Source organism: Lates calcarifer, linkage group LG17, assembly GCF_001640805.2.
Source record: "Lates calcarifer isolate ASB-BC8 linkage group LG17, TLL_Latcal_v3, whole genome shotgun sequence".
NCBI classification, from domain to species: Eukaryota; Metazoa; Chordata; class Actinopteri; family Centropomidae; genus Lates; species Lates calcarifer.
In genome coordinates this window covers 15,016,854-15,041,797 of record NC_066849.1, presented here as the reverse complement: position 1 = coordinate 15,041,797, position 24,944 = coordinate 15,016,854, and the positions used below count along the sequence as shown (strand labels likewise).

General features: G+C 40.2%; 1 protein-coding gene across 2 annotated transcripts in view; it reads right to left on the bottom strand.

Moving 5' to 3' along the window:
- Nucleotides 1–24,944, bottom strand: part of negr1 (neuronal growth regulator 1) — a 130,270-nt gene that overhangs the window by 21,846 nt on the left and 83,480 nt on the right. The window contains exons 6-7 of one of the 2 annotated variants that reach the window (XM_018673137.2): nt 22,793–22,941; nt 12,957–12,998 (exon numbers count right to left, since the gene is read on the bottom strand). In XM_018673137.2, the coding sequence (XP_018528653.1) occupies nt 12,957–12,998; nt 22,793–22,941 (191 nt within the window). The remainder of the gene's footprint in view (nt 1–12,956; nt 12,999–22,792; nt 22,942–24,944) is intronic. The other variant, XM_018673138.2, reaches the window with a different exon arrangement.

The window sequence follows — 24,944 nt, the reverse complement described above, 5'->3', positions numbered from 1 at the left end:
AGAAAAAATAGAGTATGTCACAATTACTGGACTCTGCTTGACACATTCCCTTATTGAATGCACTTTTCATATGCATGTAGCAACTGATCCCAACTGTATTTGGTTTTATGAGTAACATTTTACATGAACTCATTTTTTCATTACATAAGAAATATACAAACATTTAATCAGTGGTTTATAATTGTAAGCAGCTACAAAGACATTTGTTTGTTAATCTGCAGTATTTTTAAACAATCACAACATCTTCTATGATGACATTTATTATGATACCATTCATTTCTGGTTTAAACAAAATGTCTATGTACTGCTTAGAAATGCTAAAGATGTTGTATGGTTTGATGGATAAATCTAAGTAATATTTATCACTTTAAAGAGCCAAGATGGCCAATATGGGTAAGATTATCAATCACAAAATAAATGTAACAATATCACTATATTGAGGTATCTTATTGAGGCATTATCTGGAAATGTCATTATGAAACTGTTTAATGGATAAAATAACCTGACACAGTATTCATGTAAGTCATATCATATTGATGCAAAAATCTTGCACATCCAATATAGCCAAATTTGTTCACAGTGGTTAAATAAAATCACATATATTAAGAAGAAATCTCACACTAAACACTATAACAAAATGTCTGACCTTTGGCAAATTGTCTTACCATCATGTTACCCTCCCTTAAAACAGCCCATACAGCAAGTAGTTTAAGTTTTGGTTGTTACTATTTTTGGATTTTACCCTGCATCAAAATGAGTACAAGTAAAATAGGGTTAATTTACTGTATATGTGAATACTGTGAGTGCTTACAGTGCAAATGAAAAATCACAAACATACTCAACCTCTCAAGTGTCACTAATCTGGTTGCAGAATTAAGAAGGGAAGAAAATGATTCAGCAATGGACTTGAACAATATAACAGCAGCTTAAATTCATCTCCATATCATTATGTTTGTGCGTTTGATTTATACAAGTGAAACAAATCCTGGAATAGATCCTAGAATTTCTATGCAAATTTGGGAGGCAAGGGTTTAGCAGAGGTTGCATTTGGAAGCAGTGGGCACAGTATCTTTACTCCTCAGGCTTCCTGCACTGTCAGTGTCAGTCAGGGCTTGTTTAGAATGGGCAAACTAATTACTGTGTAATTCCCAACACTTATCGTGGAGTGACATATAGGCACCCCGTCGCTCTAAGATTCAAATACATGGGGAGAAGACATGCCATGGGTGGGTAGAATTCCTGAGGTATGAGTATTATCGGGATAGCTGGCAACAAAGACTCAACCCCCCCTGGCACAATCACATGAAAGACCAATAATCTGCTGGCAGCCAGCTGTCATATATGAATATCAAAACCAACAACAAGCTGCCCAGGCCTGACACTCTTCACTCACAAGTGAAGATTGCTGGAAATGGTTGGAAATGCGAGTTGCCTGACACAAACGGTGAAATAAATGTGCAGTGTCTCACAGTGTTGTGGCAGTGTTAATTTCACCAACGAAAACTCTGACCCAAAATATTCACTGACGACATTATTTCCAGATGAAAAAAAGACTAAAATGAAAGAAAATAAGCAACCAATGAAAACATAAACTATGACGAAATATTTTTTTCATTTTCATCAACATATAAAAACTAAACAATAATCTGAAAAATGGATGAATGAATATATGACCTACATGCACCTGCAGAAGCAGTTCCTGATAAGTAAAATATCTTAGATAGATAGAATCTTTATTGTCATTGCAATTAATACTCAGTATTAAATAAAACAAAATTATCTGTGGCTCATATGGTTAGTGCTAAAAAAATAAACATATATAAAATAAGCGATAGACACCAATAAAACCAACACTGTGACTTTAAAATACCCTTTGGTGCTAAAATATCAATTAATTTGAGATCCTACTGTAAAACACTAGACACACAGGCTGGGATTTACCACAAAAAACATGCAGGGCAGCATACTGACATATCTAAAAAGGTAAGCTGATGTAAATCAAAAAAAATTCAAGGTCTGTGGATGTAGGAGGAATGAGTGCAGAATTACTGTCAGCGTTCAACCATTAATTTCCCAGAAATGTTTACTAAAAGAACATCAATGCAATAATGTTCATGTTTTTGCTGCTCATCTTCAGCTAAACCCAGACTGTTAGTAATGTTTTCAGTGAACAAGAGAGTGAATACAGTGCAGGTGGAGAGCACAGGTAGCAGCACTATATGAGACTGAATGACAGTGAGTGATCGATGTTACATCAAAATCTGTGACCCATCACACGATAGAGGATCAACAATAGGAAAAAGAGATCAATGTTCAAACAGCCAGAGTTTGAGGATGACAACTGTATTTACTAAGGAGAGTGACTGTGTTGTGACATAGGTTCTGTGTATATTAACCATTATGGACTCATATAAACAAGTGGTCAGCACATTTTCTGCTAACCTAGCAATAGCAGAACACATCTAACTAGACAAAACTAGACTAAAACACTTTTAGTTTTTGCTGACTAAATTGAAAGAAAAACTCACAATAAATAAATGACCAAAATGTGTAATTTTGGTAAAAGAGTAAAAGGGAAACCTGAATCAAAATTCACTCTGTATATGGCAGGACTGTGCCAGTCCAGCTGATGTCTTAATATTAAGATACTTTCTCAGCTCCTTCCTGCTCATGAGCAGAATACAAAACCTAAGAGTGATGCAGAGCAGAGCCTCCTAACAACTGAGCCATGCCTGAAGGGTGCATTTACTGTATTTCCAAGGGCAATGACAACATGTCCAAAGCCCTCTCTCCATTACTACTAAAAGTGTTCTCTCTTTTACCTCAAAATTACACCCATTTAACTCTGCTGAAGAGTGCTCTCACCAGAGATGAGAGAGAGGGAAGACCTAAAGCACTGCACAGTGTGAACTCACTGCAATCTACAAATTGGCCAAAAAGCCATCTTTTCTGATTTACCGCGGCCTCTACTGTAAGTGTGTGGCTAACTTCAATCATCCTCCTTAATGCACTAACCATTAGAGTCTGTCCTGAAAGAGAATATACCCTGGTGTCTCAATTATAGACCAAGACTGAATCTCTACAGCAGCCTTTTGTGGCCATAAAAGGAAATGACTATCCATTTTCTGCTCCAGCTCTCACACAGCAACCGCAGAGTCCTGTCTGCTGTTGGGACCACCAAAACTCATCTTTCCAACTGAATTGTCTTATTAATCACCCTGACTGCTGTGGCGAGAGTGCCAATTAAAGTTGGAAAAAGATTTGAATTGACAAAAAACATTTCCCTTATCCTTTTTAACAGCGACTTCTCCTTTTGTGGTCTTTTCCTCTTATTTGCAGAACTTTTCAGTTCAAGAGTGAGAATACAGGTTTTGAGAAACAGTTGTAAACACATGATCAAAAATGAGGAAGGATGTCACAGACCTGAAAGTGCTACAATGCATAATGTGCTTTGATCTTCTGGGTACGGCGGCAGATGTGTGAGATTTGGTGATCTGCAAACTCTGAAAAGTTATGCTCGAGAAAAAAAAAAAAGTGACAGCGACAGGGATAAAAGCAGTGCCTGCAACAAGAGCTCAAATAAGAGGTGGGAATAAACACATAAAAGAAAGAGGATTCTTTGGCACAATTTAAAAACGAGAAGGGCTCTGACAGGTCTCAGTTTTAATACACGCCACCAATATTATCCCTCCCAAATACTGAGAAATATCCATGAAAGATGAACAGAGAAAAAAGTGGAGTCTGTGAAATAGTTTTCTTGTTCTTCAGAAGGCAGTTATTACGGTTTCCGCTGCGCACCGCTGTGTTTCTTCAGTGCGTGCGTGGGACTGACAGCGCGGCCAGGTTTGCATTTAATGGCCGGCACTCCTGAGGAGATGTGAAGCGGGACAGATAATCAGAGGTAGAGAGGAGAACGGTACATGTGGGAATGGGAGAGGCAGTGACGGAGCGGCTCAGTGAGGGAGATGTGGAGTAAGTAGAATAATCTGCTGATGGGGGGATGAAGGGGGCCATTTATATCAGAGGCTGACAAACATGAGAAAAGCAGCCCTGAAAATCAGTCTTTGAGGGGGACAGTGAGGAACAGTGAAGGCTAAGGCCCATGAAATGTGGACAATAATCTGTTTATGTAGTTAAGATTGGAGGGATGAGAGGTAAGTGGGCCTTTGTGGGAGTCCAAAATGTGTTCTGAATGCTTGATGAGAGGCTGGAGAAATGTCAGGATATAATGTATTACTGCTAAGCCAAACTGCTTCAGAAGAGCATTATCCTAATATTAATTAATTATCCTAATATTTATTTAAGAGCCCCAGCTCTTCAATTACAACATTTTTTAATATCCAGTGTAAATATTTCTTAAATCCTCATTTTTTACAATATCTACTCACTCCTCCATCAGTTCCTCAGGTTTAATGAGCAAGCTTATTTGCCCTAATTAGCCTGATTAGTCTTTGGTTACCCCTAGTGATCAGTTATGGTAGTGCATTAAACACAACTGGCTCAGAAATTAACTAGTAAGCTAGCTGAAGTAAGCTATTATATAGCAACTGTAGAGCAGGTATATTTTATGCTGTATTGTTGATTCTTTATTAATTATTTTTACATCTTCCGTATTAAAGTCCAACATGCTACATGCATTTAGCACCTCTACAACCTTACAGTCTGCTTAGCTACATGTAGGATTAAACATATCCTGCACTGGCACTAAACATTGCAATTAGATGTAATGTGTGAAGTATAAATTGTCGAATGTGGACAAACATACTGGTGTGTCCTTCCATCATCATTTTGCCATTTGCGTATAGCAACATCCGCACAATCAATATTAATTTCTGTGTTTCCTTTGCTTTTAGAAAAAGCTTCCTTTTTTGAAGCATTATCATAAGTGCTATGGTTATTAATTAACCAAAACAAATAAGGGGAAAGAGACATCACTTTGTTTCAGAGCACCTTTCCCAGCACAGTAAAACACAAAATCAATTTCATTGTCGGCATCTCCCACATTTAACTAATCAGTATTAGCACTCAGACTGTGTTTTAGGGCACTGTAATAAAAAGCCCAGGCAGCCACAGCAAAAGAGAACCTAACCCATAATGACTAATATCACACAAACAACCGAGTACCAATCAGCCAAATAGCAAAAATAACACTTCCCTTGATTAATACTCATTAAAAGGAATTACAGAGAGAAAACAGAAGATCATACAGCAATCAAATTGTGTGCTATTATAATATCAAAGTAATGGCTTTCATTTCTTGAAAACATATGCTGTTACAGTATGGTAATGCAAGTGCTGTCAGAAGGCATGGAAACTGTTGATCAATTAAATGAACTGTTGAAACACTGGCACACGTTGATATTTCAAAGCTCAGGAGTACTGTAAAATGAGATAATCAGTGGCCTTACTAAATGCTGGATGTATCTCGTGTAATATGCACTGTATAATGAGGAGGTTCATAAATGCAGTCATTGGAGACTTTTCTTTTCCTATTTACTTTTCATTTGCTGTATAATATACATTTGAGCAAAGGAGGAAATTTAAGTTTGATTTCCTACCCAAAACTTTTGCACCTTTGAACCCATTTACTGTAACAACAGATTTGTGATTGGGGAATCTCACGGGCTTCTGGTTCCACAGGACGAAACCCATCACGTATTTCCATGGATATAGGGGTCAAGTATGATAGATGACATGCCACCTGTTTATCAGGACCTTCCAGAGATGACTGGGCAAGTTAGCGCTCGGCACAAATGAAGGTCAGTGCATCACCTCAAAACAAGCCGTATGGGACAGGAGTCAGGAGTTGGGGGGGTAAGCGGTGCGGTGGTGAGAGGAGGGTGCAGAAGGGAGTTTGCACGGCTCTTGATCTTGCCACCATATAACTGATAAGGCTGGTAGAAAATGCACTGCCAAAAAGGATTATCTGTGGGTAGCTCAGTGTGTTTGACACCAGGCATGCTGGGTAAAGAGAGGCAGGGCTGTTTACTGTAGAGGCTCCTCGAGCAGTTTAACCCTGTAGTTTAAACAAGTCCAGTCCTCTAGGATTTACAGTACCAGTCTACGCAGACGAGACCCCAACGCAAGCTTGTCAGTGGGAGATATTCCATCCTATTGAATATTTCATAAGTACAGTGTATTTATACTGCCATTACCCAGGGGGTGACTCACAAACCCAAGTAGTCAGTAGTCACACTGGTGGCTATATTGTAATCGCCACTTGATGCAGTTCAACTTCAGCACTTGTGGCTCGTGCTTTTAGCTACATAAGTGTAAAGGAACAGCATACATAAGAACTGTTCACACTGAGGTCTTTTTTAGCTTTTAACAGTTTCCTGTGCTCATACATTCTGTGCTATTCACCTTTTGATGAAGTCTTTATCCATAACATCTACAATACTTAGATCTGAGCAGCATACAGCATCTTGGTATGTTTTTAGTTTGGTACTTGTTCAGGAGCTGGTTGATTTATAGGGATTTGAAGGTTGCGGGAGGAGAGAGAGATGGCAGAGTCTGCGCTCTGTGTGAAGTCAGAGCCAAGGGATGGAGGAAAAAAAAAAATCCCCTTTTAAAAATCTGGTACCTGGTCCTGTTCGACTCTCTCAGTGTATCAGATTTCTTATCTACTAGGATGAAAACGTCTGGGGAAAGACAACATATGGGATGTGTACAGAGTTTTGTTTGAAAGGAAACGAAAGAACAGATGAAGACGGCATTATGTAATTAGTGATGCAGACTGATTGACAGTGATTAGTGTGATTGATCGCGTCTGGGGTTAAACTGAGGACAGGAAGATATATCCAGCTCATTCAGTGACATCCATGGAATCCAATATCAATCTCTAGGTACCAGTTTTCTCCTGTACAATGTCAAAAATAATCCTGATGGAAATTAAGGACATACTGTGGCAGCAAAAACTTATTACTGTCTTAAAGCCAAAGATACCTTTAATATTCTTTCAGATTTTCCTTCCATGACTTCTGTGAATATTTCACTTTTCCTAGGCACACCAGTTAATACAGCGATGACCCAGTATTAAGGTTATCAATAATAATCAGTATTCCAGTAGTCCATGTGGACATGTGGCATATGTTGGTGCATATGTTTGAGAATATATTGCAAGGACTTAGTATGCACTGCAGCAGGGCCCTAGAGCAGGAACACTCCTCCCATTAATCGTTTGTATTTTCAGGGAAAATGTATAACATCTACATGCTTATCTGTATTTAGAGCAATGAGCTCTGAGTTCAATGTATAAAATAATTTGCGGTGAATTAGAGAGTATGGGAAGCAGTTTCTCCATTTCACCAGCTCTGATGTTATGGCTTTGATGTTGAAATACGACTACAAATAGAAGTTCTGTTTGATGTGACACCATATTGACAACAGCCCCACAGACAAAATAAAGACAGTGTTTCAAACAAAAAGAAATACAGTGAATCTCACGGTCACTTTGCCTTCATTACAAGCCAGGAGCTGATGGGGACCAATATTCAGGCTCGGGAGAAACTGAGAGGTAGTCGCTCATTTACAATGGACTTTGTCAGCTGAACAGGATGAACTTCTAAAAATTTGATCTGTTCCTCTTTAATTCCCTCTGAGGCCAAACATGGGAAAAAAAAAAAACATGATAAAAAGTGCAAAAGTTTTTCAACTTTAATGAACATAGCTAAAAATACATTATGTATTAGGGCTAAAGTTAGAAAATGTTGCAACAGAAAAACAGTCAGCTGCAGATTTAATCACCAAAGTAATGCATTACATGGTTTCAAAGACAGACTAAATGTGCTTATGAAGCTTTTTCCAGTAATAGTTAGTCTAATATTTACAAAGTGATGGCCAAGAGAGAATATTAATTTAGAACTTAAAGAGAAAAATGCCAAGTTGTTTATTTATTGAGAAGCCCTCGCACAGTGTAATACCAGCAAAATGTGCCTTAGGGTCCAAGTTGTACCAACATCAGATAACAAAATAAAGAATTGGAAATAGGAAAAGCATAACCTAACCTTGTTTAAAGTCATCTTCCAAAGAAGACATTACCCCACTTTCAGACATAAATTAGCCAGCTATCCTTTGATTAAAGAAGCTTTACATGCTTACTAAAATAATTTGATTAACACTGCTCCCTGAGCCTTGGGGAGCTGAGTAAGTGACTTTTGAATTTTGGAGGACTTCGAAAGAATACTTAATAAGGTAGATTATCTCTTTGATGTTGTGCTTTGGACCCCGAATAAAGAAAGATATATGACCTACCCTTGCGCTAATTCAATCAGAAAATGGTCTTCATTAAGCTGGTGAGACTTTCAATTTCAATGCATCTATATAAAGAAACAGATTTGACTGTTTGTTCCAGTAAAATCCATACCAGAGAAATACAAAGCATCGTTCCGGATTAAAAGTTAACTATTCTTAAAGGTTGCTCCATCATGGATCCCCTAATCACACAGCAGATTTGTGTTTTATGGCCTACTTCCACAGTATTACCAAGACACATAAACCCTCATGGACTCATTAATCTCTTCTTCCTATCTCCTACTGCTTCATGTTGGGTCGGTGGGGGAGGGTCAAATAAATGCTTCACATGCCAACCTTCCATGATACATGACAGCATTAGTGTAACCTCCTCCATAATTAGTTCTGATTATACCAGATATTGGGGAAAAAAAGAGAAGAATAATCATGCCATATGAAAAATGAGGGATAAGAACGGGATTAATAAGGTGAGAGTGAAACAGTGCGTGGATTGTCTTCACTTAGCTACACTCAGGCTGTCTGAATTTTGTTTGTTTGGGAGTTAACATGGCACACGGGAATCAGAAGGAGTCACACTCATTATGTATAATGCATGTAATATTCCTTGAACCAGTAGCACTGTACTGACTGTGCCTCACAAAGACAAGAAATATGGCTCAGTACAGTGTTAAGAACATTGTTTTTCTACTGTCAAGTGATTTGTGGAAATAAACAGAAGTGAAAGCCTGTGGGAGAATATGCTATTATCACAGATCTACATTTTGTTGGGATGACAGGGTGGCACCAAAGCCAGCTGCTTTAGAGTACTGGAGCAGTGCTTTTTGTTTAGGTAAATACATACAAATCCATATGCTAAAGCATAAGCAAGCTCAAGACCTGTATTGTCACCATTCTCTACATAGGCAGTATAAACTTTCATGTGAGGCTGATGGTGGCGACAGATGGCTTCTATCTGTGTCTGTGGTTCTCTGACAAGTGTGAACATATCGGTGTGACGTTTAGAAGAAACTGTTAAGATAGGAGAAGCTGTTATTGGTCGAATATATGGATACTGTAGTTATGGATGACTGTATAAAGTAAAATTTACACAGTATGAGTGAATTTTCATCATATGCCTGACTGAGACAGTTACATATGGTAAAAAAAAAATGTGATAATGAATTGATGCAATATTGTATTATATGTGTTGTAGTATATTAAAAAAGTAAAAAATGAAGATGAATAAGATATTTAATATGGAAACAGGAACAGATGATAAATTATACATTAATAAAATTATAATACAATAAAATAGTGACCATATTAAATTCTACTAGCATTATCTTAAAAAAAATAATCGGAAAATCAGTTTCTCGCCAACTTAGTCAAGATGGTCAATATCACTCTGTACTGTTGATATGATGCTACAGCCGGGATATGGTTAGCTTAGCTTGGCTTTATGCCAAACTAAACTCACTGTCTCTTGGCAATATCTTCATATTTACTGTACAGACATGAGAGTGGTTTCAATTTTCTCATCAAAGTCTCAGCAAGACAGCAAATTAGTGTAAAAGTATTCTGAAAACTATACTATTATTACTAATAATAATGATGATAATAATTACAAAAATAGCAGGTGAAGTTGTATTGAATGTAGTTGATGGATAAAGTTTATGTATCACTGTTCAACAGAGAGAGTCCCTTTTCTGTGGTCACCACTGAGTCTGGATGTTGGACCAGTTGAGAACAGTGAGTGTGACAGCTCTGGCTGAGTGGGAGTGGGTTAGGGGTGGTGGTGGTGAAGGGGTGGGGGTGTCACAGCTGGCTTAGGCTGTGGTCACAGTTGCTGTTGTGGCGTCTGATAACAGCGGGCACAAGTGAACGCCTGAAGCGCTCTGGCTTGCTCTTTGGTGCGATGAGGTGGGATGAGCTGAACGCGCCGTCCATCTGCCACAGTTCATTGTGGAGCGAGTGGGACGGGGTTATCCAGGACGGTGTTCATCATGTCCGTCATCCTCCTCTCTGCCACTGCTTCCAGACTGTGCAGTTCCAGCCCCACCACAGAGCTGGCCTTCATTGCTGGTTAACTGAGTCGGCTGGCATCGTCACTGTTGACGCCGCCTCCCCACCGCACTATAGCCAAGAACAGTGCCCTGGACACTGCAGACTTTCGGCAGCCTGTTCCACACACTGAAGGAGCTCAGTTTCCTTAGAAGAACTATTTGCCGTGGCTTTTCCTGAAGAGGGTGGTACTGTGTGACTAGTCCATATATTTCTGTCTTTGGTAATTTGGAGCTAAAAGTGCCTACATGAGTCCACCATCTCCAAATCCTCTTGTTGGACGATAACCGAAGGCGGGGGCCTCCTGCTTGTATGTGTGTGAACCATCGTGTCTTTACTTTTGTTAATTGGAGCTTGGAGTGATTGACTACTTTAGATAAATGACTTATGGCAATGCCATCAGTTCTGCAGAGTAGTCAGGGATAAATCTTCATGCGTATGCAGTACGGTTTGTAAACATTTTCAGGACCTAAAGCATTACCATTACAGTTCATATACACAATTCATGTTTTGATAATCCAAGAAATCCATCCATATAGTTGTGGTCTATTTTCACTCTATCAGTTCCCACGTAGAGTTTAATAGTTGGCTAACCTTCCCTCTGATTAAAATACATGTACAGTATATTCCATTATCAAAACTTTTGTATGTTTTCAAACCTGCTTAAAATATATGTATGTTTAATACATGAGTGGTAATACAGTTGCAAGTTGGGACCACTGTGAAAACTATCCTTGTGGCACAAGTATGTCCACCTTTGTGTCTCTGAAAGATCAGAGTATACAAGCCCTGAGTCATAACAATGTAAATCTAGAATGCAAATAGGATCCAATTAACCTGCACATTAACATTTTGGCCCATCTGAACTGATTTTTATTAGAGAAGTACTGCCAAAGCAAGATTAGAAATAAAAGCACAATGACTGATGTTGCCTATTAACATTGTTTTCTCTCTGTAATTTGAATTTTTTGTCATTTGCCCTTAATCAATGGACTGAAACATGCTCTGCAAGTGGTGTGGGTGAGCAATTTTTCTACCTTAGATCTCCTGATTTGCTTACCTTTCAGAATAGAATTTTATTCCTTATTTTGGGAGCACATCTTCCCAAACTCATTCACAGGGGAAATAAAAGCAGATAATAACCTGTTAAAATGAATTATTAAATGGTTGGTCCAAAGAGCCATTTGCAGGGATCTAAAATAATTCCCTTTGCCAAGCCACTTAGTGAAGGCGCCATCAAAAAATTAACTTCAAATACAACTTGGAACAAAACAAGAACAGTGGGTCGGAGAGTGAGTTTATCTCCACGATTGAAACCACTGGTGTTCCTTTGAACCATGAAATTGTCATTTGTTCTGCAAGCGTTACATCAAATGAGAGTTCAGGGCCATGCCAAGACTGTTCGTTGCTGCTGAGCTTATTTTAACTTGTTATCTGACAGAATCTCCACGGATAATTATATTTGGCTTGCATAGACAGGTAGAGAATGCAGGCAGACACATGCTAATCCAGGCCTGTGCCTTCCAAAAACACGCAGGAGGAAAATGATGGTGTCCACCCATGGAGCTGGATGAAAAGTCCTCAAAAACTCTTGTTACATTCCTCATACAATATGAATCCTCACGTGTGATTGTGTTTGTGCTTTGAGTGCAGGTGCGTTCGAGCGTGTTTGAACATTTCAACATGTTTTCCTTTCAGTTTCTATTGTGTGCGTCCGTGTGCCAGTGAAAGCTTTTTAAAGCTTTTTAGCGTGAGTGTGTGTCTGCATGTTTCTGTGCCCATGAACAGTATTAAGCAAAAATAATGTAACCAGCATGAGAGATTACATTCTGTGACTTGCTTAAAACCATTAGAGAGGGAGAAAAGACGACCAGGCAGAGGGGATTACTCTGGGCTGGAATGTGGAAGCGGCAGAATACAGTGAGGTGGGGAAACAAGGGCGACATTGACAGTGTAGCACCGACAACAGCACTAGCAGGAGATCAGGTTAAAGAGGGTGGCAGAGAGCCAACTGATTGTTCTAGAAAGGGGAGAGAACAGAGAGGAAGGAGAGAGAGAGGGATATAGGAAGATTAAGACACAGAAAGAGAGAGGGAGGCAGAAAGGGAGTGATAAAAGTACAAAGGCAGCAGAGATTCCATCTTGCAAACAACAAACCAAGGGCCTTTGCCACCAACAGAGTCCTGCCTTTGATGTATACTGCATTTAGCTAGCACTGAGGAGCAGGAGAGTGGTGGTGTTGGTGGTGTGAAAGCCAGAAAGAGAAGAAGAAGAAGCCATCAGCATTATGAGAAGCATCAGACCCAGAGGCATTGAGGCATATGGAACAGCCACTTTGATGACTACTACTGTTTGCTCCACGTGGGGGGTGGTGGCGGCGAAGTGGGGTTTAATGAAAGGAAGGGGGGAGGTAAGGTGTTGCGATGATACAGGCTGCAGGAAGTATACGTAGCCAGGCTGTAGAAGCCAACCCAAAATTAATAATAAATAAATAAAATGCAAATTAAACAAATAAAGGACACACAAATGAAGCTGTACACCCAGAAGTCATCAGCCAGCCAATTGAAATAAATCAAGATGGAGGAGAGGATTTCGGCTCAGGTTAGTATGAGGCAGCGGACCTCTTTGCTGATTTGGTGTACAGCATGGTGACATATACTGACCTGGGCTTGAGACAGCACTAGTGGTGGTGGGTTCAATAATTGCTACAGGGAAGGAGAGGGGGAGGGGGGGAGAGGGAGGGGGAGGGAAAGAGGACATTCATGTATTATTAACAGAATGGAGACGTAAAATAAAAAAGAAAAAGTGCATGCAAGGACAAAAGGACAGGGAAATGGAGACAAATCCTCTCCATGCATTAAGGACCCGGTGTCTCTGCAGCAAGATGCAACCTCCACAAGCTCATAAACAACATGTTTTATCCCCCCGTAGTCGCCTCGGATTTGCATGGGTTACTTCTAAGACAAAAACCGAGGGGGGGGACCTGGGAACTGAGGCTGCTCCAAAACCCTGAGGGTGTGGGGGTGGGGGTGGGGTAGGGATTTGTGATCGGGTAGAAAACTTTCATCATACTTCTGGTATGCTAAACAACTGGCCTTGTCTCACTTTGATGGTGCAAGATCACACCATGCTCGGTTAGCACCCATAATTTAATCTGCACCTGCCGGAGTAGTTCTTAAATCACATCAGTTTAATTTTATTTTCCCTCTCCACAGAATATAGCAGAGTTTTCTGTATCGTGTCCTCCTTTTAGGTTGTATGAATCGACCAAAGAATGAGCCAAAAAAAAAAAAAAAAAAAAAAAAAATGGGGTGGACGTTTTAGTCAGTCTTTGATCCCTCTGAGGAGTGAACTCAAGACTCTCAATCTGATTACCTTATGAACTCATTTCAGGCTGAACCACTGGTGGCATTTGGGAGATGGAATAATGTGACATCCATAAATGTTCAGTCTAGTGTGTCAAGCTACTGGAGCTGAGTGTGTCCACCAAAGGACAGCAGCAAACACATCTTCACTTTTTGAAGTGTATGTGTAAAATGTCGCACTGAGTATATTCTATGCTCAGTCACATTTGTGGTAAAAATGTTCCCACAGATTTTGTCATGGAAGGAATTAAATGTTGTTTTTACAAAAAAAACAAAAAAACAAACACACATAACACATAAGGTTGATAAGGTTACTGATGCTAAGGACATAACATTTTGCCAATTTCTTTGATTTCTGGCTTCCACAACTCACAGTGAAACCCATACTCTGGCTGTGCAGCATCAATTATTTAATGCTACTTTAGTATAAAGATATCAGTGCAATGTAAACATTACCACCCATTTGATCTTAAGTTTGAAACAAATAAATAAATAACAGGGCTTTCTGTTTGGTAAACAAACACTTAATTTTAGATAAGCTGTGACCAGCTTCGTGCCGTGACTCACTCGGGAGCAGCATCTGGGTGGAGTGGTGAAAAAAAGCAAAGCTGTTCTTTACCATGAGAGCTTGACTCAAAGCGATGTGGCGGTCGGGCTCATCGGGTTGTGAATTCAGCTTTTGACACACAAACAGTGCAACTTATACTTGCAGCTAAGAAACTATTTATACTCCCCACAAAGGTATAAACCGTGTTCCTCCAGAAGGCTTCATGACGGAGGAGGAGCTTATCTGTCACAAGGGAAACCATGGCAGTCATGATTGCACCTCACATGTAGTCACACACAAAAAGAATACTACTTTATGTTGTTGCAGTGAGCTGCTGTATCTAGGCCACGCGATAGTGCAGAAGCCTACTTAGAGTCTCCATTTTAATCCATTTGCATGGGAACTGGGTATGGCCATTTCAACTGTGTGACAAAAAGGGGTTGCACTGTGGTCTACGCCACGCTCTCCATCTGTGATCTCTGTGTTGCTTCTTTGAAGTTTGAACTGTGTAATAACTGTGTTGCTGTTTAACATGCCACTGTTATGCCAACAACAATAAAATATTTGCTTTCATTTCATTTCGTCATTCAATTTAACAGGGAAATTGCGTGGGAATCAGTATTCATACATGGAGTGATATGCCTTCTCCATCAGTATATTGGTGGAGAAATGGTCGAATTAATCTTTTCTTCCACAAATGTTTCCACTTTAAGTACTCCTGGGGGAGCCGATATGTGAAGACAGTTTCTTTTCAGTTCTTTCTTCAAACAGGCAGGCGGGTGCTATCTGATTAATACTTGAGCATGAATTCACCAGTGAATCATTTCATGGGCTCTCAGACACTCCTCCATTACTGTGGAACACATCTTTTGACATGCAATCTCTCCCTCAAAGCTCCACACTAACTTGGAGTCTTTCTCTCACTCCGCAGAGCAACGCATCTACTGTATATGGCAGCAGACCTTGTACGCGGCCTGCTCACTCGCAAGATAAAACACATTAGTTTTCACAGCTACTTCATTTCATGGATTGCTATTCTCTTTGTTCTCTATAAATGGGATAATGTAAGAGATTTATACAACGTGATTTGTGGGAATCAATGTTCATTTTGGACCCTGTTCAGAGTTTAGCTCATCATAAGCTTAATCTGGAGTTAATAATAAAGTTGCACACGTCAATATCACACAAAGTAAGGGCTCTGGACTCTGGTCAGGTACAGTATGGGGTTACATTTTGACAACAGTAGAGACGAGGAAGCGAGACACAAATTTAAAAAATTTCAATTTGCTTCTGCCAAAACCCAGGTTTTTAAAGTGACTTTTTGAAGTTTAAGAAATCAGCAGTGCATGAATTACTTCCTAAGTCAATAATATTGATCCACAATCCAATCAAACACATAAGATATGGAAATTTTGTGCTGTAGTGCAGTGAAGCTCTCAGGAAGCACCTTTAAAGACCCAGGTAGGAAAAGAAAGAGAGAAACTTTGCAGTCTAGACATCCAATTCATCTTCACTGCTCCATTTGAGGGCATTATCAAGTTATTGTCATGCAGGAACACAGTCCTTGTGTGAACCGTTCAGCTATTCTTAAACATTTTCGTCACTCAGGCCTCCATGATGATGGATTCATCAGTGTTAAAGACTGTGTTAATCTGTGAGTCAGCTAATTAGCTATTCATCCTATGTCTTTTTTAATGCTGCCCAGAGTGTGTATCATCCTTGTGGGCACCCGCTGAGCTCAGTCATCCAGGGATGAACGTCCCTAGCAGTGCATTTGGCCTCCTACAGGAGTCAGTGAGGGTGGGTGGGGGGTGGGGGTTGTGGGTGTGCATAAAGTCCATTGCCCGCTGGGCTGCAGGATGAACACTCTGCTACAGCACCAAACATTTCCTCATCGCAGTGCGACTGGAAAATGTTAATGGCTTTTCTGATTGCCTAAATATGGAAATGCAGGCATTCAAATGATAGGTAAATGGCGCAACACTGCAAGGGTGCTTTGGGGGAAAATAAAGGACGTTGCAACTTCACCACGTTCAATTTATTCAGCATATTTTGATATGTGAGTACTTGAAGATTAAAACCCCTAGAAAACATGTCATACAAAATGTTTCATTTTGTTCATCGTAACAGTTTTAACACTGAAAAACATCAGAAAACAGCTGAATATCAAATATAGACCCAACTTGTTTTATCGCCATAGAGAGTAGTTTAACACAAGATGAACACAACTTGCTAAAACATGATACACTGCCTTCCAATCCTGACACGGCTTAAACATTATTTCCCTGCATTTTATGCTGTTATCACACACCTGCTTTTACAGGTTGCACCTTTAGCTTCCATTTCCCTGCATCTCTGCTCCATGACTCAGGTACAATCACACGGTGTGAGAACAAACAACATCATCAACAACAATGGCAGATGAGGAGACATGTCGAAATGACACCTACACATGCGGTGATTGATAAGCGTGACAAACGAACACGACGTTCATTAACCAACTAGCCAGCAGTGTCTCTCCTGCCTGAGGGAGGCTGAGCAGTGACGAAGGGAGAGAGGGAGACAGAGAGAGAGAGAGAGAGAGGGGGAGAGAGTAACTCTTCTTCTCCCCCATCAGTCTCTTCCGATTACTGCTCAGAGGGGGGAGGGAGGGGAGAGGAGAAAGGAGGAAATGAAGGCAGAGGTATAGTTGGAGAAAATCTCCTCCAGGGCTAAGCCGAGGTGGGCTGGGGGATAAGAGCTTGACCAATTAAGCTGGAGGACTCCTCAGAAAATTGGAGTGAACAGTCTCAGTCTTTTCATCACAGTTCACTTCCATCTAGCACACGAAATAGGAAGTTGAAATAGGGATTGCCAGTTTGGTGATTGTTATACCTCAGCTAAAATCATAAGGTGCGCAAGTGTGAGTGCGTGTAGCGTGCATGTAGTGAATATGTGTGCATGCAAGAAGATACTGTCAGAAATATAACTTGTACACTTGAAAATAATTCGAGGTTGCAATTATTTGGTTCTCTGTATTCTCATGCTCACTCTCGTACTTTCAGAGACTAACCGTTTTGTATGGTATGCTGTATCTCTTTGGCCTGATAGCGGTCTACAGAAACTTGACTGCATGATTTGAGTCTATAGACGATCCCAGATTGTGCCTCACGAATCACATCTGCATTAAAGTCACAGAGCTACAAATATATACCTGGTAATCTTTCAAATACCCAAGGAAATGACATATACCCTTTGCTCTTTCTGGAAATCAAAAGCAAAATATTAACAAGTTATTCTTTGTGTAATTATAATTACTGAGTAGATCAGAAACATAAATATATATTAACAAAACTGACAATATTTGTTTTTATTATCAATTATAAAATGTACAAATTGAGCAAGGACGCATGCCATTTCTGGCTACCGACCTTGTTTGGATTAGAAAAAATATGTGCAACTTGAAAGGCTGTTCAGTCTTTTTAATTGGGCAGTTCATAGATTTTTTATCCAGATGGTTTGAGGAGACAAATTTGAGGATTCTGAAAATACTTTCAGAACAATGGTGAGAGTTGTCAAATGACCTTGAACTGTCATTTTCCTGGTAGCACTAGCTCAGTAGTAAGTAGTAAAATAAACGCTTTAACATTAATCACAAACTACAGATTGTGTTTGAGTTAATGCAGAATATAACACATTTGTGAGGTGCATTTTGTCCTTGTTTAACAGTAATGGCAGGTTGTATTCATTAATGGCTAGATTATCAAACATTATCACTACATTTTGTCACAGTATGTTGAATTAAAGCGTTTTACTACTCCCATCTGTAAGTGTTTGGACCTTGAAAGCTCTTTCTTTAATATTAACTTTCATTCCTTCCTCCTCTTCTTTTCTTTGGTGGCAGATTTTCCAGTTTTCACAGATGCTCATTTTTAAACGTAGTCACTCATCTGTTTTTTTAAGAGCAAATCTGACGGAAATGCTCATACTGTTAAGCCTGCTATAATAATTACCTCGAAAACATTTGCAAAGCCAGCGGTAATGGTATATCAACAAAACTACGGTATATTCCATATGATAACAAAACAATGCTGACTGTAACATCTGTCTACAAAAACAGATTACTGAGATGATGTTTATTAATATGCACTGTCCCTGTCAAATCAACATACAATCAGCACATAACCTCCTGTAGCTGACAACTCCTCCTCTTGTATGAAACTGGCATCTTTCTTAGTTTATAGACAAATGAATCAAATTTTCTCAGAAAGCTGATACATCATTAATAGAGACCACTCTTCTATTGTATGCACTTGGTAGTTCGATTTGATCCACAGAGTGATGAGAAAAACACAATGAAGCTACTGAGAGAAAGCCTGTGTCTTGTGATTAAATCTAACTGACTGAAAATTAATCACATCATGGACTGCACCTGTGCAAGCTCTGGTTCAGTTAAATACAAATATTCCATCTGCAAACATATATAGAAACATCAAAAGCCTCCCAAGTTATTTCAGAGAATTTCTATGTTATCATTCAAACCTATTATCTTGCACAATTCATTACACCTTTGTAACTTAACAATTGTTTAGAAGTACAGACAATTATGACAAGTGCTTTTCCACTTTATTATTTGTTCATTCGCTGATGACACTGGGTATTGTGCTGCTCAAAAAGCGATCAGGTATTAAAAAAAGCTTTGTGTGCACACACAAACATGCGAGCGCACACACACACAGAGTACTCCAACAAGTAGTGACAAAGAGGTTGTATGCTTTCTTTCTGCTCCAGAGAACCCAGTTTGTGTTTTTTTACCACAGCTTTTAACACACAGCTTAAAGTGGTACTTAGCTGAAAGAGATCACAATCCCTGACTAATGGTTTAACAGCACAAAAACCCACATGGTCTGACACAACTGGCAGAACTGAATCCCAGCTGCCACAGAGGCATACAGTGAGGACACGGCCATCCAACTCATCTTGAAAATGCAGAAATTAGTCAGAACCTACAATGTCGACATGTGCACAAAGCCAGAATGCAAATTCGCTTTTTCATCCCTGTTCGATTTTGAAGCTGAAAACACACTATCTGTCTTCCAGTGGCTGCTTTGGGTGGAGGGCAAATGTGTTTACTTTTCCCTGAGAGAAGGCTTTCTAGAGTCACAGTTCATCTCATCAGTGATAATGGTGAGCCTTTTGCTGGACTGATTTAAAGTGACTCTGTTAGGTTAAGACAAAAAGGATTTACGCTGCTCAAGGATAGGGACCTTTCAACTTCAGCTTCTTGACAAGAAACTAATGAAACTGAGCCCTGAATGCTTGGTGTTTTGGTTTATATTTTATCTTTCATTCCCAGTGGCTGTATTTCAAGGCTTTTTAAATGGGGATGAGCATTAGCTGACCATATCAATTCATGTGCATCTACTAAACATATTAGTGTAATGGAAACAACCAAAAAAACTACTGTATATACACCTGCATACTCAATTTCTTCACCACAAACCACCCTCATTGTGTTGCCACTTAAAATTCACCTCAATATATGATGCTCTATCAAATATGCATGCCCCTTTCCCCCTTCCCATCTTGCTCATCAATAGCTATCGACTGGTTCTAAAATAGCAATCCAAAGTCACCCATGGTGAAATCTAACCTCTGGGTTTTGTTATTTGCGTCAATGTACCGGTGAGAGTGCGCTGTGGCGATTGCTTGCCATTTCTCATTAAGAGCGACAGCAGAATTGGCCTCTCCTCCATTAGTGGAGATCATGAGAGAGAGAGAGAGAGAGGGAGGGTGTGTGTGTGAGAGAGAGAGAGAGAAAGAATGATAGAGAGAAAGAATGAGAATGAGAGACAAGGGAGGGAGAGAGGACAAAAGAGGGAGAGAGTAAGAGAGTGAGATAAGAGAATCAGATAGACAAAGCCATGATAGCGAGACAGACAATGAGATAAAGACAGGGAATGGGGGAAAGAGAGAGGTTGGGGGTGGCAGCACAGGAAGCTGCCTCCTCTGTCTATTCTGGGGGTTTTCTTTGCCGCTCTGCCTTTGAGGCCTCGCTAGTGTCACATTAAGATCATCCATTTGAGGATCTGAGACAAGCCTTTGATGTTCTTTGTGCATACACAAACAGGAGAGTGGAGTGCTCCTTTGACAATTGCCAACTCTACAGAAATATCTTTTTGTATTCTGAGTCTCTGGCCTGCTAGGGACAATGTTATCATCAGAGGGGTGCAGCGCAAACTGGTGAATAATTTAATTCACCTGTTCATATTTCATCACTGAATACATTAAACAGAATTTTTTTCACTCATACTTGCTCTAAAATGTTGAGGGAAATGTGTTCCCTCAGCCCCTTGCTGTCACTGATTCTGCTGCTGCTTGGCAGGTACAGCAGGTGGACAAAATAACAGAAATGCACACCAGTGTAGGAATATCAAATACCTACCAAGAAGTACAGTATAAGGTTCTGAATAAGCAAAGTGCTTGGTAAAGTTTGTGAATATATGTACTGTAGACAGATACTGAAACATTTGACAAGATTGAATCTTGTCTTGTGGTTAAGAGTCACCTCCCATTGAGCTTTTAAGATGTGTAATGGAGCAACTGTGGACTACAGACTATAGAGGATTTCTTTTCTTAAAATATAAGAAAATTATGACATAACCCTGTTTGTGCACCAGAATCCAAAAAGCCTTGTACTTCTTGTCTGCTAATTGACCAGTTGACTGATCTTAGCTAGTAAGGACTACAATGGGAATAAGCCTTTTTTTATAGTTTCTGTGTTTTGACATAATGGGCCTTTTGTACTTTAATAATCAATGAGGAACTTCAATCAGCCATGGGAAACAGCAATTACCCTTGTAGTAGACTGTTGACTTGCCCTGCCCTGTATTCTGTGCTTTTTGCCCAGTGCTTATTGGCCTAAGCTTCAGGTAGAGGACCTTATGATGAAAATAAGATGGCTGCCTAAAGTACAAATCTACCTCTACAGTGTTTTCAGCAGTTGACAGCTTGGACTATTACTACAGCTTTTAAAAATCAAACCCATCTATAAAGATTGAAAGGTAATTCATTCCACCACCCCACCTTTCCAAGTGCTCATGGGTCCATGTTCTGACCTCCTCATACTAGGGCATAAGCTTTGGTGTGATGGCTATGCTATAAAGCTTTTTCTGAATGATAGGTCCCATAATTACTAGCTCTGTGAAGCTCATAATGTACAGTTATTGCTTGGGTTGCGTCACAAAGGTTTCAGTCCACCTTTGTGTTTTTCTCCCCCTTTTTTCCCCACACAATGGCCAACTCCCATTGTACTGCAGTCATTATGACTGCTTACTCTACTGTTGGCCTGGGAAGAGAGTGAGCACACACAGCCACCAGCCTTCACTGAGGAGGTTTGAGATTGTGTTCAAGCAGACCACAATGCTGCTGCTAAAAAAAACTCAGGGTTAACAGGCAAAAAAGTTGAACCTGGATCAACTGTTGCAGCAGTGTGTGCTCTGCAATGTTTCCTGACAAGGCACTACATAGGCAATTATGTACTGTATTAGCAAGTGTGTTATATGACTTTATAACATGCACACCATACTGTCGGCTGTGAGAAAAAGATAAAAACTGCTATCAGTTGAAAAATCTTTCCTGATAATATCATAAAACACTGTGTGGTGTTGGACCTGTTACTCAAACATGCACTCATCAACGCAGCCCCTTACATTTTATTAATGCAGGGCTGTTTACAACCTTAATATTCACAAATGTGGCCAGAGGTTCGTACTGTCTCTCCATGATGATGCAGACACCCTGGCTAGCTACAAGGAAATGCTAGTGCAGTGACATGGACATGATCCCTCCCTGGCTTCCCACCAATCAACGCTGTGGCTTGTGTTACCTGAGGACTGGACCTGGGTGTCTGCTGTGATGGGCAGGTGTTTTGTGCCTGCGTCTGTTTTGTGTGAACTTTTTCTGTCTTGGTCTCATTGTGTTTAGCAAATATTCTGATGTATTTTTTTTTTCTTTATGGAAGAATATTCCCCAGACCATATTAAAAAATCCTGCAGTCTATCACTGATACACCAGCAGTCTGGCCTCTGATCACTTGGCCTCTTCAGGAACTCGGCTAGATGCCTCATGGCGCTTTAAAAACTATGAAAGGGCTGACTCTCAGACCTCTTTAAAATTTGAGTCATACTGCTGCTTGGCATTCAACTTAGCATGACTGACCTGTGTAGCTGCCTTTGTAATTGCAATGCTCTTACCTCAAAGCAAAAGTTCTTTTTCAGGTGGTATTTTCTCCAGTACACATGCACTTGTAGAATTTAAAAGCAGACACACACCAACACACCCACCCACACACAGACTTAGCCACCATATTAAGACAACCAACATTCACAAAACTGATGACTAGTAAGTAAGACATCAAGTCTACTGATGATATGTGGGCACCCAGTCGTAGCACTGGGTTTAACTGTGACTTTAATCATATATCAAGAATGCCGCAGCAAAACTGACAACTGAGGGCACAAACCCCCACTGATTTCCACCAGACACTTTCAGCCCTCTGACTCTCCACCACTCCAGTTAGCCACAAACAGTTAGAATGACAACTTACGAATGAGAGGCACACTGGCATTAGCCGTCCCTAGCTTGTTGGAGGCGACACATGTGTAGTTCCCGTAACGATCCTCTGTCATGTTGGTCACTGTGAGGACTGATCTTGAGCTGAGGCTCTTGATGTCGATGCCTTGACCCTTGATAATCCTGAAAAACAAAACACAATCACTACAAGTAAAGCTTTTCTTTCCCTCTCTCTCTCTCTCTCTCTCTCTCTCTCTCTCTCACACACACACACCAAGTGTCAGGAGGCAAGTGACATTCAAGGATGATACAAATGTTTGTCATCCTTTAGTGGATCTTCAGATTGTACAGCGCTTCATCACCCTCTTCAACAGATCTATTTATCCCTTGGCCTGTTGCGTCTGCCTTAGAGAGACGCTCTGAAGGACTGAGAGGAGAGAGAAATGACCCAGGGGTGAACCAGCTGGGTGCCAGTTGACATGTTGTTCATCGTTTTGTTGCAGGTGCAGGGGGGATTAAAACAAATCCTATTCCAGTTGTGGCTGGCATCTGTGCTGTGAAATTGACAAATGTTTAATTGTTTACTTTGGTGGTTGTGATGATCTTTAACAGCCTGTAGAGATTAAAATTCTCTCTGTAATGGCATATGCTGTGCATCCTGATTGTGGGATTATTGTGGATATTACATCTGAGTTTGTTTTTATCAGTGTGGCTTCTGTGACTGCTATGGTTTCACATTATAAACCATAAAAACCTCTGGAGATGAGACATGTTTCTATCTTGGCTTCAGTGCGGCCCCCCCATGATCTCTAGCTTGGCTTGAGCTGCTCTGAGTGGCACTCTGAGTTTAAACACTATGTGTGACCTTATGTCCAGCAAATATCCACAAATCTGTTGTTCCCTCTCCCACGGCGACTTCCTCAAATGTTAGCTGAACATTCACTGATAATCTCGGCGGGTGTCTTGCCTCTTCAGTAGTTCAACATCAAACTAGTCAATGCTCCCCTCTGTCATTGTGAAAGAAGCCCTCCCACCACTACATACACACACATAAACACTCACCCACTTCCATTCAAGAATGAAAGCAGTGACACATCAAGAGAAAGATTTGCTTGTCAAAACTGTCACACTACTTCCGATAAAGACAAACTGGCAGCAGGACTGCGATGGTATGGCTGCATCGATGCAGAGCCAAAATGAGAAGTCACCCCCTATTTCACATACACAGTAAATGGGCGATGAAATAGTCACAGCCAGTGTTAATGTTGTACAGAAGTTACACATGTTCTGTGCTTATGTCCTCATTCTAATGTCTTTTCATGATGAGGCATAAATGAAGAAAATCACCATTTAGCCATGTAAGAAGTCACAGAAAGAACAAGTCCTTGAATTAAGTAAAGACTAGAATCATGCCAACTTGCCTCCTTAGCAATTTGAATAAATTGAATCCACCCCATAATTACAATTAGCACAGTGTGAGCTGATGATTGAAATTGTGCTCACCAGGAGTGGGTAAATGATGGGTAATGGGGGTAATTTGGTTTTTAAATTCAAGAACTGACACTTGAATCTAGACTGATTGATGTATGTGCCGCGAATGATTTAAGCTAGTTGCCAGCAAACATTTTATTAGGATGCAAGGTAAGGACAAGGCACAAATGACTCTCAGTGGAATGTTTCTGTGGGTCCTCCCCAGAGGCTGGACAAACGGGAGAAGAAACAAATGCACTGTCTCTGGGAAAAATCAAACAAACCAGAAGCAATACCTTTTCTATCGTGTTCTTGTCCACAATCGAGTAAATGTATGACCCAATAACGCCACTGTTATTGTCAAATGTCAACATGACAGATTACAGTTTAGAATACAACTTAAAACACATTCAGTCTTTAGACTTCCTGTGGAGATCGGTGAACAGTATTTATAAATATTAATAAGCACTTCATTGTATATGTTCTCCCAATGGACCCTTTTCACAGCAGACATTACCAGGATCCTGGAACTGGCTCACCTAACTGGAATGAAGTCATTTTGAATGTTCAGTCAATTGCACCTGTGCTTTTTCTGATATGACTTGCCAAAATGTCTACTGTGGAAAAGGTCTATACAGGTTTGGTGGGCTCAGGGCCATTCAGACATGGAGTGATTTCCAAGGACAGTTTAAAGTTCCTGACACATTTTAGTTTGT